The sequence below is a fragment of the Callospermophilus lateralis genome, chromosome 5 (assembly GCF_048772815.1).
Source record: "Callospermophilus lateralis isolate mCalLat2 chromosome 5, mCalLat2.hap1, whole genome shotgun sequence".
Taxonomy (NCBI): domain Eukaryota; kingdom Metazoa; phylum Chordata; class Mammalia; order Rodentia; family Sciuridae; genus Callospermophilus; species Callospermophilus lateralis.
In genome coordinates, this window is record NC_135309.1 from 52,475,038 (window position 1) to 52,488,180 (window position 13,143).

Consider the following 13,143-nt stretch of genomic DNA (forward strand, 5'->3'; position numbering starts at 1 on the left):
ACTACTGGGATTACAGGTGTGTGCCACCATGCCTGGCTATTTTTGATATTCTTTGAATCACCCCATCAAGTTTCCTTCATGACCAGAGAAAACCTGTTAATAGAACAAGGTATTCCTGGCTGTTGGGGGCCATGGAGATCCTGCAAAGAATGGGGGAACTATTAGGCCCAGCATCTGTTTAAAATCATTACCAAAACTGTGGCTTCAACCATGACCAGTTTGACAAAGAATAATACTTTAGAAATAATTGTATCACTCAGGGTTCTTACTTACAAGTGAGAAAAATGAACTCTGGCTGATTAAATAGAAGGAATATTAAATGGACATAGGATAGCTGACAGAATTTCTAGGGGAGCCATAGAGTGAGGTGCCAGGAAGTATGCCCAAATCATGCTCCTCTTGCAGCTGGGTGCTAGATGCTGCCACTTGTACCTCTGAGACTACTGCCATTGATCTTGCCCACTCTGGCTTAAACTAATGCCTTTTCTTCATCCATCACCCTTCACTAGAACCAATGCTGTATAATGTCTCATCCGCTCCATCAATCATTAGTTTCCATTTCAATGCCTTGGGAGCAAGTATCTGATTGGCAAACTTGGATCATGAGCTATGCTTGGCTTCAAGAGAGGCTGGGAAGATGAATAGTGGGCATTTTCAACCTTTAAGGTAGGAAACAACAGATGGGGAATTCTCCAACAATAGGAAGTTGGCAAAACTGGGTGGCAAAAAAGAAAAAAGAATATGGTTTCACTGTACTCTTACACTCTCAGCTTTCCATATACCATAAGGACTAACCCATAAAGCTTGTTTCTCCCATGGAACAGTGACTTCTTGGAAGAGAGACCTCCTTTTGGTTGGAACAAAGAGAGTGCATTTAGGAGTTTTCACCCGTAGGAAAAATAAACAGAATTCTCACTGGGAAAGGATGGGGGAAAGATTAGAAAGAACAGGGGATATAATCTGCCTGGGTTCTTTAGGGACCCACCATCTCTTTTCTCCTTCCTGGATCAGCCTGAAAAGAATGAGCAATTGAAAGGATAGAAATTTAGATTAAGAACTTTAGATTGCCTTGCAGGTGATCTTGAACAGGATAGGATGACTGCTACAGAATGGCTATGGCTCTATCATTGATTTATCTGATGAATGAGCTGAAACTTCTCTTCCCTCTCTCTTGACTTTTGGCTAGCATGCAAGGATATACTGTTGTTTGTGTAAAATGTTCATTTTAATATTTTTTTATTTGGATAAAAATAAATTTGACTCCCATAGAATTCACTAAAATAGTACAGAGAGCAAGTTATATAAATCACAGATTTTAGGAATAGCTAAGCCCACATATTGACCTTAATATGATTTCAAGGCTACCTAGATTTGAGTTGGGGCAGAGGGTAGGTGGGTTGAGGACAACTGAGATCTCTCAGTCATTCTGAAATAATAAACTACACGTTTCATCAGTAACTGGAGGCAGAAGCAAAGGCCAGCATGACCTTAAGGAATATCCCCATCCTGACAAAACTTTCCTCTATGTTAACATTTAGGCTAGAGGAAGAGGGAAGACAGAAATTTCCTGAAGGAAATTTACTCCAAACAGACCAGAACAAGTTGCTTTTTTGCAAGTGTGTGTGGTACCGGGAATTGAACCCAGAAGTCCTCTATCATGGAGCTACAACTCCAGCCCTTTTTACTTTTTATTTTGAGAGAGGATTTCCCTAAATTGCTGAGACTGGCCCCAAATTTGCGATCCTCCTGCCTCCGTGTGGACAGCTGGCTGTGCCCTGCTCTGAATTACTCTTTGATGTGTAGATGGGGAGTTTTCAGTCTGTGCCTAAACCATTTTGTAAAGCAGGAGTTTTCCATAAGCTATTTCATTTTGAGTTTAAGTGCTGAAGTGAAATAACTTTACACCTTGTTTACACAAGTGAACAATTACCATCTACCTGTCACAACCATAAGGCACAAACTAATAAATGAATTAATCATGCTAATAAAAATAACCACCTGTGAACTTATTGAATTAATCAGAAGCACATGGATGCATGGGAGCATCAAACTCGTATTGGAAAAAGCAGGCCACAAGCTTACCAAACACACCAGAACATTGGATGATGCAATGCCCTAATTGGAAACCCATAAAATGAGGAGCACCCCGAGAGTGGACTTGATGGCGCCTTGACCCTATCACCTCTTTATGAGCCTTGCCCAGGAAAATTGCTGTAGTGATGAACCTCCTAATCTGTATCCTTGGGCTTTAGCAGAGCGTGGTTTCTCCTGTCTGTGAGGACCATGTAAATCCCACTTTAAGCTGACATCTCAGTGAGACGCTTCAGGCTCACACTGAGAAACTGCTGACCCACCAGACCTTGGCCTAGAATAAGTTTCTGCACTTTGAACAAATTCTTTGGCTGGTTAGTAATCTTACTTGAATACCTAGAGTCACTCTTGGCATTCATATCTGCTTTCTGTCTTTTCTCTTAGTTAACCCTCCTGAATTTCTGTGGCTGCCTTTACCCTTTCTTAGCTTTTCTGTCATATATATACTATATATATAGTATATATATATTTTGTATAGCATGTGATATGTGACTTGAGAGTTATATATTAGAAATTAAGATTGGAATAAAAGCACGGCTTATGACTACCAGGTGACCCATAGTATTCAGTGAACTGTCACTGATGAAAGTGGTGTAGCCTGTGAATTTATTACTAATAAATTCTGACATCATGGAAAGACACAAACTTGTCTGGTTTATGTCATTGACATAGTGTTCATGACACTTAGCCTTCCAAGTTGCTGAGATAAGTGTGCACAACTGAACCCAGTTCATGTTGCTTTTAATTGATCAGTTTATGTCTCTTTTTTCATCTTCCCCTTCCCACAAAATTAGGACTTGAAAGCAAGATGAGACCATTAGAGAAAATAAGCTGCACCTATATAGCAAAACACTCTTTTGTAGTGTGTTAAATTATGTACCTCATTTTACTTTGATGACTGTAATCCCTCTATACTTATTGCCTCTCATTCCCATTCCAGTCATATGGACACTTATTTTACTTGTCACTTGAACTTTCCTATTCCCGTTAGCTGTCATCAGTACTAGCCAAAACTGAGTTCTGAGACTCGAAATTGGAATATTGGCTCTTCAACAATGGCTGAGAGAGGCTGAATTCTTACTTAGGTTGTAGACTTGTGGCTGAATGCACTTTCTCTTAAGTTACAACTGACTTGATTTTGCAGTTTGATTTCTAGAAGTAGGAATAATGAACTTTTATTTTTTTAAAAATATTTGTTTTTAGTTGTTGATAGATCTTTATTTTATTCATTTATTTATATGCGGTGCTGAGAATCGAATCCAGTGCCACACATGCTAGGGAAGTGTTTCACCACTGAGCCACAACCCTGACTCCTGAACTTTGATTTTTTTAAAAACCAGAATAACAGGATTATTTGATTAAACAAGAAAGATTACCGTATAAGATTGAAACAAATACTCCACAAAGGTGATCTGCGAGTTTGCTCTACTGTGAAGCTAGGCAAAGGGGTCAGTGCGTAAGTTTGAAGGCTTCTCCTTGGAGTTATATTGAACAAGTTTGTCTGCTCAGTTATTAAAGCTGTGGTGGCTTCTCCCTTGCAGGGATCAGGGGTGCAAAGATCAAAAGTTTCTAAGTTGTTGCACAGGTTTACCCTTGAACTTCGGATTCCCACGTGTCCCTTTAGCAAAGGAATTTATCATTGGTCTCAATCAAGGAGAGTTGCACATGTAGACCTGCTTTTGAAGGGCAGAGGGTGGGTGGGTGTGAGAAGAGTGGGTTTAGGACCCAGAAGCAGGATTCGCTTCTAGGCATTGTGTCCCATTGGTTGAAGGTCCTGGCCATGCTGTACCTCTTCTTCCTTCCCTCATCTCCTTTCTTTTTCGGGTATTAGGATGAACCCAGGGCCTCAAGCATGCTAGGCAAGCTCTCTATCACGGAACTGCATCCTCAGCCCTTTTTATCTTGAGGCAGGGTCTCCTAATTTGCCCAGGCTGTTGTGCAATTTTCGATTCTTCTATCTCAACCTTCTGAATAGCTGGGGTTCCTGCTTTATATGTAAGGGTTAAAGGTGAGAGAACTTCATTTTCATGCCAACTGAAGCTGGCCTATGTGCCTATTTGTACAATTTGGCTGTTACCTAGCTAATACCTCTCAAGTGCTCCCTCCCTCCACCCCTCTTCACCAACTCTGTACTGGGCCTTGCTCCAGAGTTTCCAGCTTGCCAGGCATGCTGCTCTAACCTATCTGCCTAATTCTCTTTCTTCTCTTTGAATGAAGTGTTCTAGGAGCTTGTCTCCTTGGGTTTCCAAGGGTACAGAATTTAAGGGTCATACCAGTGTAAAGCAGATGTGGGCAAATGGCTAAGAGAACAAAGCTTGTTTAGGGTCCAGCTGGTAGTGAAAGGATGTGCACTCTGGAGATTTAGGCTTGGGTCACAGAGAGACTTTTTTTGTTCTGCTGGAGCACTGAAATCAAATTTACAGAGCTTACAACCACAGCTGCCTGGTAGGCTTCTGTAGCTGTAGGCTTTACTTCCTCTTCCTAAGCACAGTTTTGCTGAAATCGAAGCCATAAGTTGCTCTTTCCACAATATTTCCAGTTTGATAAGTGGCCCCCTATAACCTAGGTGCTTGAGCCAGAAATATGGTGTTATTTAAGTTGCTCCTTCCTCACATCCACTTCCAGTTAATCACAAATACCTATTAAGTCCATTTCCAAATGTTCATTTTCTCTCCCACATTTCCTCTCCTGGCCTCCATAATGTCCCCCACATTTTTAATATATTCTTCTTATCCACCTATAATTAACTCTCCATAAAGCAGCCAAGTGATCTTTCCATGATATGTGTTCTGCCTACCACCTGTGGAGGAATACTGTTCAATACTGTTTTCTGGGGCTGAGGTTGTGGCTCAGTAGGACAGCACTAGCCTAGCATGTGTGAGACACTGGGTTTGAGTCTCAGCACCACATAAAAAAATAAGTAAACAAAATAAAGGTATTGTGTCCATCTACAACTAAAAAAAAATTTAAAAAAGCAATTGTTTTCTGCACAAAGTTCAGATATTTAAGCATGAGTTGACTGGCTCTGCTTAGTTTTGTAGTTTCACCCTTTTCCTGTTCAAAGGTGGCTTTTATCTGCTCTTGTCTATAATGCCCTTCTTTCTTTTTTAGTCAATTCTGCTTCACATTCTTTGGAATTATTCCCTCCTTTTCTCTAGCCTGGACAGGGTTAGTTTATTTTGGCATAATCAATTAGCATACTTCCACACATTTGTCACAAGTCTTAACAGGTTGCACCATATTGAAAGTTTATCACCTTTGAAAAGCTTCAAGGATTTTTATTACTCAGCTGTAACTTAAATCTAGTATATGCTCAACAAATGTTGAATGAATGAATGACATTATATCACCTTAACTGTGCCGCGCATATATTCCCTGGAGGGGGCGTGTGTGTGTGTGTGTGTGTGTGTGTGTGTGTGTGTGAGAGAGAGAGAGAGAGAGAGAGAGAGAGAGAGAGAGAGACAGACAGACAGACCCCAGCGTGAGGGAGGCACAAAATTCATTTAAGAGCACTTGCTTATTTATTTATTTATTTTTTGGTCCCTGTGATTCTATTTCTGGAATTCAGTCATGGGAATCTAGGACTTTGCCTTTTGAAGGTTCCTGGGTGATTTTTATGCAAGAGATCCAGGTATTAAATTGAGAAATCTTTACCACGGCTAAGGGTAACTTTCTTACTTAAAGTCTATATCTGAAAGCCCCTTAAGGATAGGTGCACCGCGATATTTCTCTAGGCCGGTTCCTAAACCTGGAAAAGGTTTGTTGAGAGAATGACGAAATGATAGGGGATGTATATAGAGGGCTGCCACACAACTTTTGAAAACTCCATTCTTTTTTTTCCGCAACTCCATTCTTAAGGCAGCAGAAACGAATCGAACCCTGTCCGCATGTATGCAAAGCCAGCCCGCTGTCGCTTGAGCCACATCCCCAGCCCCAAAACGGTCTTCTTAAACCAAGCCTTTTGGGCAGGGTCTTCCAGCAAGCAATCACGCTGGACTACATTTCCCAAGAGGCCATGCTTTCGCCACGCAGGCGTACTTGGGAAAGCTAGCTTGCGCAGGCGCACTTGGAAAACTACAGTGCCTGTTTTCTTCCCAGAGACCGGCAGGTTGCCTGCTCGCATCCCGCCCCCGCCACTCCCCCAGCTAATTGAGCCTGGCTGATTGAGCCCCGCCGCACTGCTAGTGTGTGTGAGGTGGAAGGCAGGAGTCATGACTTCGCCGCTCAGGTTCGACGGGCGTGTGGTACTGGTCACCGGCGCGGGAGGAGGTGAGCCTGGAAGGTTGTACGGCCGGCGCGCGCCCCCCTCACGCCGCGGACCCTCCGGTTTGGGTCAGGGATATATGTGCGGTCGCAGTCCAGGTTCAGGCTTCGGGACTGTGGGCGGGGATGGTGAAGCGGCTGGCAGAGCGTGGGCTTGACCCGGTGGCGGCGGTGGTGGGAGGAACCGCAGTTTTCAAGACACTGAATCTGAAGGGGAGCGCCGGCGAGTGGGGGGATCGGCCTTGAGACGGGAGTCACTCAGGCAGGTGCAGCCTGCTTTCCCCAGCACCCACGGGCAGCTTCCCAAACCCGGCTGGGCGGCGGGTTGCACAACTGGGTGAAAGTTCTTGGCTCTGTGGGTGTTGATTATGACTCTTGGTGTGGGGAGACTCTTGTGAGGCCTTACTCCGATCTCTTAAGGCCTGAAAAGCCGCCTCAGGCCTGGAGGTCCCATCTAAGGAGTGGAGATGCCAGCTTCTTGACTTTGAAAAGGCAGTTATTTAGTGTTTATTTTCTAATGTCTGATGTTTTTTAAGTTCTGGAGAGGGCCTATAAAGAGGGCATCCATCTGATAAGAGCCCTCCTTGGAGTTTGTATTGTATGCTTATCAAGCCAGGCCGTGTTTTCAAAGTCCGGTGGAATCCTGGAGAAGTTGTAAACGCCAGTGCGTGCAGGGACGAGGTAAATGATAGAGGAATAAAGTGGGCATGGGACAGGAAGAGTGAAGAAAGGAAGAGCAGAGACATTTCTGAAGTGGACCATCCCTTAGGAAATTTGCCAGATCCTCATATATTTCAGGAGAAGCAAACCGAAGAAATGTTATGTGAAAAAACCCAAACAATTTTTAAAGAACAAAAATTAAAACAAACCACTCTCACACACATCGAGCCTCTGCAGTAAGATTTTTGCTCTAGTTTCCCCCAAGTGGGTGATCTTTGTAACCTTCACATGCAAGGGACCATAACTTTATGCATCCTTGATTTCCCTTTTATAGAGCCTTGTAATAAAAGGGTCCTAACAAGGAATTATTTGAATTATATATTACAAGCCGTAAACAATGGAATTGTCAATTAATTCATATGTACTTTTACATCTTCATTGATAAACTACATCTTAGTTTGCCTTTCAGAAAACAATTTCATTATTAATTGTTGTCCAAGTATTTTATACTCATATTTGTATTTATTCTGAAATGAGCTTTTGGTAAACCATTTTGCTTACTCTTTGTTTTTGAAGGTAATAATGTAATTCACTGGGGATTTTAAATTTCTTTTGGCAGTGACTTGACAGTCCAGTAAGCAGTGCATTCTATACCAGAGCCCCTCCCCCATCTCCATTTGAAGCAAGTTCATGACACAGTACATGAGAATGCTGTGCACTCTGAAATTTTCTATTCTGTTTTATTACATCCCACAAAATGACTTTGAAACATTAATGAATTGTGACTAGAAAATTATGAGCTTAGCTCCTCCTGTATAAATTGGCTGAATTCTCTCATCCATTCAGATTGGCTAACTTCTAAAATAAATTATGTGGTGATATCTTTTAGTTTTGGAAATTTGTGTTTTGGGTTCAAAATAAAATTTTTATTTTGTGTTCTTTCTTTTTTGGGAAAGCCTGATAATTTAACCATTATCATAAGGTGATAATTTATTCACCTTAGTTTGTTATTTGTATACTTACTTATCAATTAATTTATAACAAATAAAAATTGTCAATTCAGTTCCTCCATTTATCAGTGAAATTTATTAACTTAAATTTTAGAACATGAACACATTAAAAAATTTTAGTGTAAAAGTAAGTCTTCTAGTTGCTGCCACCATCTGTTCTTCAACGGTAATTACTAATTGCCAGTCTCTCATATATTCTTACATATTATAAAATCTGTATATGTACACATATCTTTGTATATGTAAATCTATACTTTCTAGCTCTGAATCAGAATTAAAATTTTTTTTGTGTGTGTTTGTGTAGTCAAGCTTCAGTACAGGACACAGAAATCGCTAGGTAGTCTAAACAAAAGGATTGAATACAGGCAATTGGGTTTTACTGATTTTTCTTAAAATGACTTTTGGAACAATATAGAACTGGTACATTAGAGTAGCCAGTAGTTCTGAGTCTGCCATTGGAACTCTGTCACAGCTCACATACATTCAGATTTAAAGTATGGAAGCTGCCATTCAGGAATTAGGAAGCTGGCTAAGTAGGTTGCCTCCACAGGTCACTGTGTTTTAATAAATAGGAAGGTTCAGAGAAAATCAGCTTTTTAATCAGTACTTACAGCTCAGATTCTAGTAAAGTGACCTCTATCACTTCCACTTTCTAAATTTTGTGCAAATGCATCTAATGGTGGAATCTAGTTCACATCTGGCATTTTAGCACTAGGTAGCAAGTTAGGAAATGTAAGTAGGGTGTATAGTAAAACGTAGTTTTAAACTTTCTAGCTTCTGCAAGCAAATGAGAGTGGAATAGAGTTTGAGAGTGCAAATGAAGACTCTTCTATTGTAATTACTGACTTTCAAATGGGGACTGAATTGAGGGGACCAAAATAATTCTGACATTTTCTGATTATTTTAAACCAGGTTTGGGCCGAGCTTATGCCCTGGCTTTTGCAGAAAGAGGAGCATTAGTTGTTGGTAAGTTGATATATTTTTCTTTTTAATCAGTAGTTCATAAAAATACAGTCTTCACAAGCCACCTTTGTCCTTCTGTTAAGTAATTTGTCAAGGTATAATTTCATCATAAAGTTTTAACTTCTGCCAGTACAGCTTTTACCCCCTTAAGGTGAACCTTTTTTTTTTTTTTTTTTTTTTAAGATTTACTTTTTAAAGTAGTTTCACTTTTGCCTTTTCTTTTTTTTCTTTCCACACTTTTTTATTGGTGCATTATACTTGTACATAATTATGGGATTTGTTGTTACATATTTATAAAAGTACACATAATAATATAATTTGTTGTTTCACAGAATTTCTAACTTAATAGAATTGATAAAGAAGGGCAGACATTTGTTGTATACAAGGAAATTCTTAACTTTAGTATTGTGGGCTATAAGTTTTTGAGGTAGAAAGCTTACCTACTAATTTAAGATCAAAGGAGAATCCCCCAAAATACATTGATAAAATAAATAATTGAAATAATTTGATTTGAGAATTGGAAGTTTGGAGTCAGGCAATAAAAAGTGTGGGTCTCTTATCTCTTTCATCAAAAGTTTTCACTTCAAAACTTAAAATTCATTCATGGGTCAGTTTTATGAGTTTTAGTTGTATGATGGGATTGGGGTCAGTTGGAAGATACTGTATTGAAGAATCCCAAAGATGGGAAATTTTAATAAACTAAATAGTTTGGACTGGTCTGATTATTTGGTATTTGATAGATACATAGTAGACAGTTTGTCCATAACTAGGCCTTTGTGTGGAATAACTGAATGAATGCTAAGTGTAATTATATGTGTAGGGCAGATGTTAGGACCTGATGTTTATTAGTATCTTTCTGGGATAAAATTATTGACCACAGTGATTTCTTAATCCCAGTTTTCCTGGGGAATACAGAGAGAAATTTCTCTCAGTTTGTTTATGGAGACATGTAACAAAAAAGTAAGCATGCAGCGAGATTTTCTAAACAAAGAAGACCCAAGCAGTGGAATGTAGCTTATCTTTATGAAAGGGACACAGAGACTTTGTATGTTCCTTGATTAAGATCATAGCTGCTCTGTACTCCTTCAGTCGGTTTCTGGTAGCAAGGATAGATTTTGACATTATAGTGTTTGAACAGAGGCTACTGTTGTATACATTTCAAGCTCTCTCTCTTTTTCATAAATTTGGAAGAATATTTGATGTGTAGTCCTAAAGACTCATGCTGTTACTATTTTTTATTTTCTTCCTTTTGAAGTGTTACTATTTAGTTATTAATATTTTTATTTTATAACTTTTTATCTATTGCATCATTCCTATTCAAGTTTTCATAAGTACAAGGATCTCATCTTTTCTATTTCCTGAAGAAATATTACCTTATGCAAAGAAAGTGCTTTGTTCTTTGACTCTTCTGTTGACATTGTCTTTTTGGGGGGAGGGGCAAGTGTGTCTGAAATTGGTTGAATTAATTTTTCTTTTGTTTTGACTAAGATATAGACATAGTATGTAAATTTGTTTTATATAAGACTTTACAGCAGTGTATGTTTGTGTAGATTGTGTTTGTTTTACTATTTTGAATTTGTTAAATTCAGATGATGAGTGTTTGAATTCTGATAAAGGTAATGTACACAGGGACAATGTGTCATATTTATTTTCTCATCTTATTTAAAGATGGTATTTCAGCAAGTCCTGATCAGAAGTCCAAGAAAGCAGAGGAAAAATATTTGCTAAACTTGGCTGAAGAGCCAGATTTAGTTTTGTGTTAAAGGGCAGAATTCAGTTTTTGTGAATCTGCAGAACCTTTTTTTTTTTTGGTATTGGCGATTGAACCCAGGGTCTCATACATGGTAGGCAAGGACTCTACCACTGAAGCAGACGATGGGCCCTTTTTTAAGATTTCATTTTGAGACAGAGTCTCACTATGTTGGCCAGGATGGCCTCCAACTAGCAGTCCCCCCAAATTGCTGGGATTATAGGCATGCGCCAATGTGCCCAGCTTGTCCAGAATTTTCAGTTGATATTTTCTACACTTTTTTGGTTTGTGTCCTACTTCTGAACTTTCTAGGCCACCAAGATATTGTTACCTTACACACATAAACATTCTGTTTCCAGGTTGTGTGCCATGAACAGACTTTTCTCCTTTGTTAATATTTTCTTGCTTAGAATAATTCTTACCAGAGGAAGCAAAAAATTGTAAAGGGAAATATATAAATCTAGGATGTTATGATGACATCAGAATATCTTGTTTTTGGAAAAGTGATCAGTCAGCTTATCCTATGACTAGTTCAGAGGCCAGTAAGAAATAGGACCTTAAGAAATAAAGTAGCTTGTTTGTCAAGTCCTCTTTTGCTAGGTTGTGCAGGGTTATTAAACAGCCTTTTAATCTAAGTGGCTCAGAGTAATAAAGAATTATTTCATGTTCATGTTCAGTTTCCTGTCAGCTTGTGTTGTACTCTGTGTTCCTAATTTCAGGATGCTAGCTGAAGGAGCAGCTCGTATCTGGGACGTTGCTATTATTGGGGCAGAGGGAACATAAAAATGGATCTACTTGGTGGCTTGATAAAGTGTTAAGTGATATGCCACTTAACACTTATATTTTATTGGCCAAATCCTTTAGCCAAGACTAAAGTATATCATTTAAGAAATTTTCTAATTTCGTATTAATATGAGTGCTTCGTTTTATATTCCATAATATAAAACACTATGGACTACTTAAATTTTGGTATAAGAATTTCTAAGCTTTAAGTTTTCATGCTCTCAGATGATGTTTAGTTTTGTATAAATTACATATTTCTAGAGATTTCTGCATATTTGAAGTAGGTGCTGAGGTGCTGGGAATTGAATAATTTTGAGGTTTCCTCAGAAAATGAGCCATACCCATCCTTGACTGGTGAGTTTTATGTTAAGGGCATGAATGCAAGGCAAACTGACATGTTCCAGCAAGGAGAACCTCTTCTTAGTAAGAAAGGCAAGGCAAACATTGTTATACTCTTGAACTGAAGAAGTAACACCTTTGGAAAAATTAAATTATAATCCTCTGAAGTAAGATAGACATGACTCCCCCCCCTCCCCCCCCCCCCCCCCCCCCCCCCCGTGCTGCAGTTAGGAATAACTCCTTAGTCTTACATTCCTGTGGGCTGAAGCTAGAATTTATGTTTTTGACCACTGTGTGGATCCTGCCAATTAGGAAGTGCATGGTTTAGATCCTGACTCTACTGCCTAATTTCATGACCTTTTTATTTATAGCTTCCTTCCTGAACCTGTGAAATTATGGTGAAGTTAAATTTCATAAAAATTTAAGGACCTTTATAAAGGAAAGAAAGGAACCAGTACTACTGCCTGGTTACCATGTACTAGGCACAGTGCTCAAGAATGGAATATATTAGTTCATCAGTGAACTGAGGTTTTGTTCACTCAGGAGGCATCCCAGCTCCTTTATTTAAAACATGTTTCTCTTGTAGATACTTAGAAAAAGGGCTGCTTTAAGCACCAGTGTATTTTCTGCAAGTGTTAAGATAGTGCTTTGCTTAGTAATCATGGGTATGTGCTGATTGAGTGAAAAAGTTAAACTTACATAACACAAGAAGAAAGATCATTACAAAATTTCAGCTTATAATGAAGGAGCCATATATCACTTATAATGAAAGAGCCCACATCCCCCCTAGAGGTCTTTATGACTGTCATCATATTATAGGAGAAAACCTTTGAATTGCTTTAGGATAGCTTAGCTATTTACCATTTTTAAAGCCCAGTTTAGAAAAAGTTAATAAAGCTAATAGACTTATTCAACAGATATTTATGTAGTGATCTGTTAGGTAGCAAACACTGTTTTTGGTGCTGGGTGACTACAATGGGAATTAGAGAGGGCCTCCACTTTCCTGGAGTTGATATTCTAGTGAGGAGACAGACAATAAACAAATACATATGTAAAAATATAATAGAAGATGTGGTAAGTGCTATGGAGAAAAGAAATTATGGTGAATAGGATAGAAAGTGCTGAAAGAGGACTTTCTAAAGAGAGACTTGCAGGGAGTAATGGATGTACCTGTAGATCTGGGACCTAGAAATTTCTGGCAGAGAGCAGCTGGTGCTGAGGTCTTTAGGCAGGAGCAGGCTTCTTGTGTTTCATGTGCAAGAGAGCCAGTGTGGCTGGATTGAG

At 39.2% G+C, this 13,143-nt stretch overlaps 1 protein-coding gene across 1 annotated transcript in view; it reads left to right on the forward strand.

The window, feature by feature from the left end:
• The first annotated feature begins 6,181 nt into the window (after positions 1–6,181).
• Hsd17b4 (hydroxysteroid 17-beta dehydrogenase 4) overlaps positions 6,182–13,143 on the forward strand; it is a 120,742-nt gene continuing 113,780 nt past the window's right edge. The window contains exons 1-2 of the mRNA XM_077109464.1: positions 6,182–6,360; positions 8,937–8,990. Of these exons, the coding sequence (XP_076965579.1) occupies positions 6,303–6,360; positions 8,937–8,990 (112 nt within the window). The 5' untranslated portion in view covers positions 6,182–6,302. The remainder of the gene's footprint in view (positions 6,361–8,936; positions 8,991–13,143) is intronic.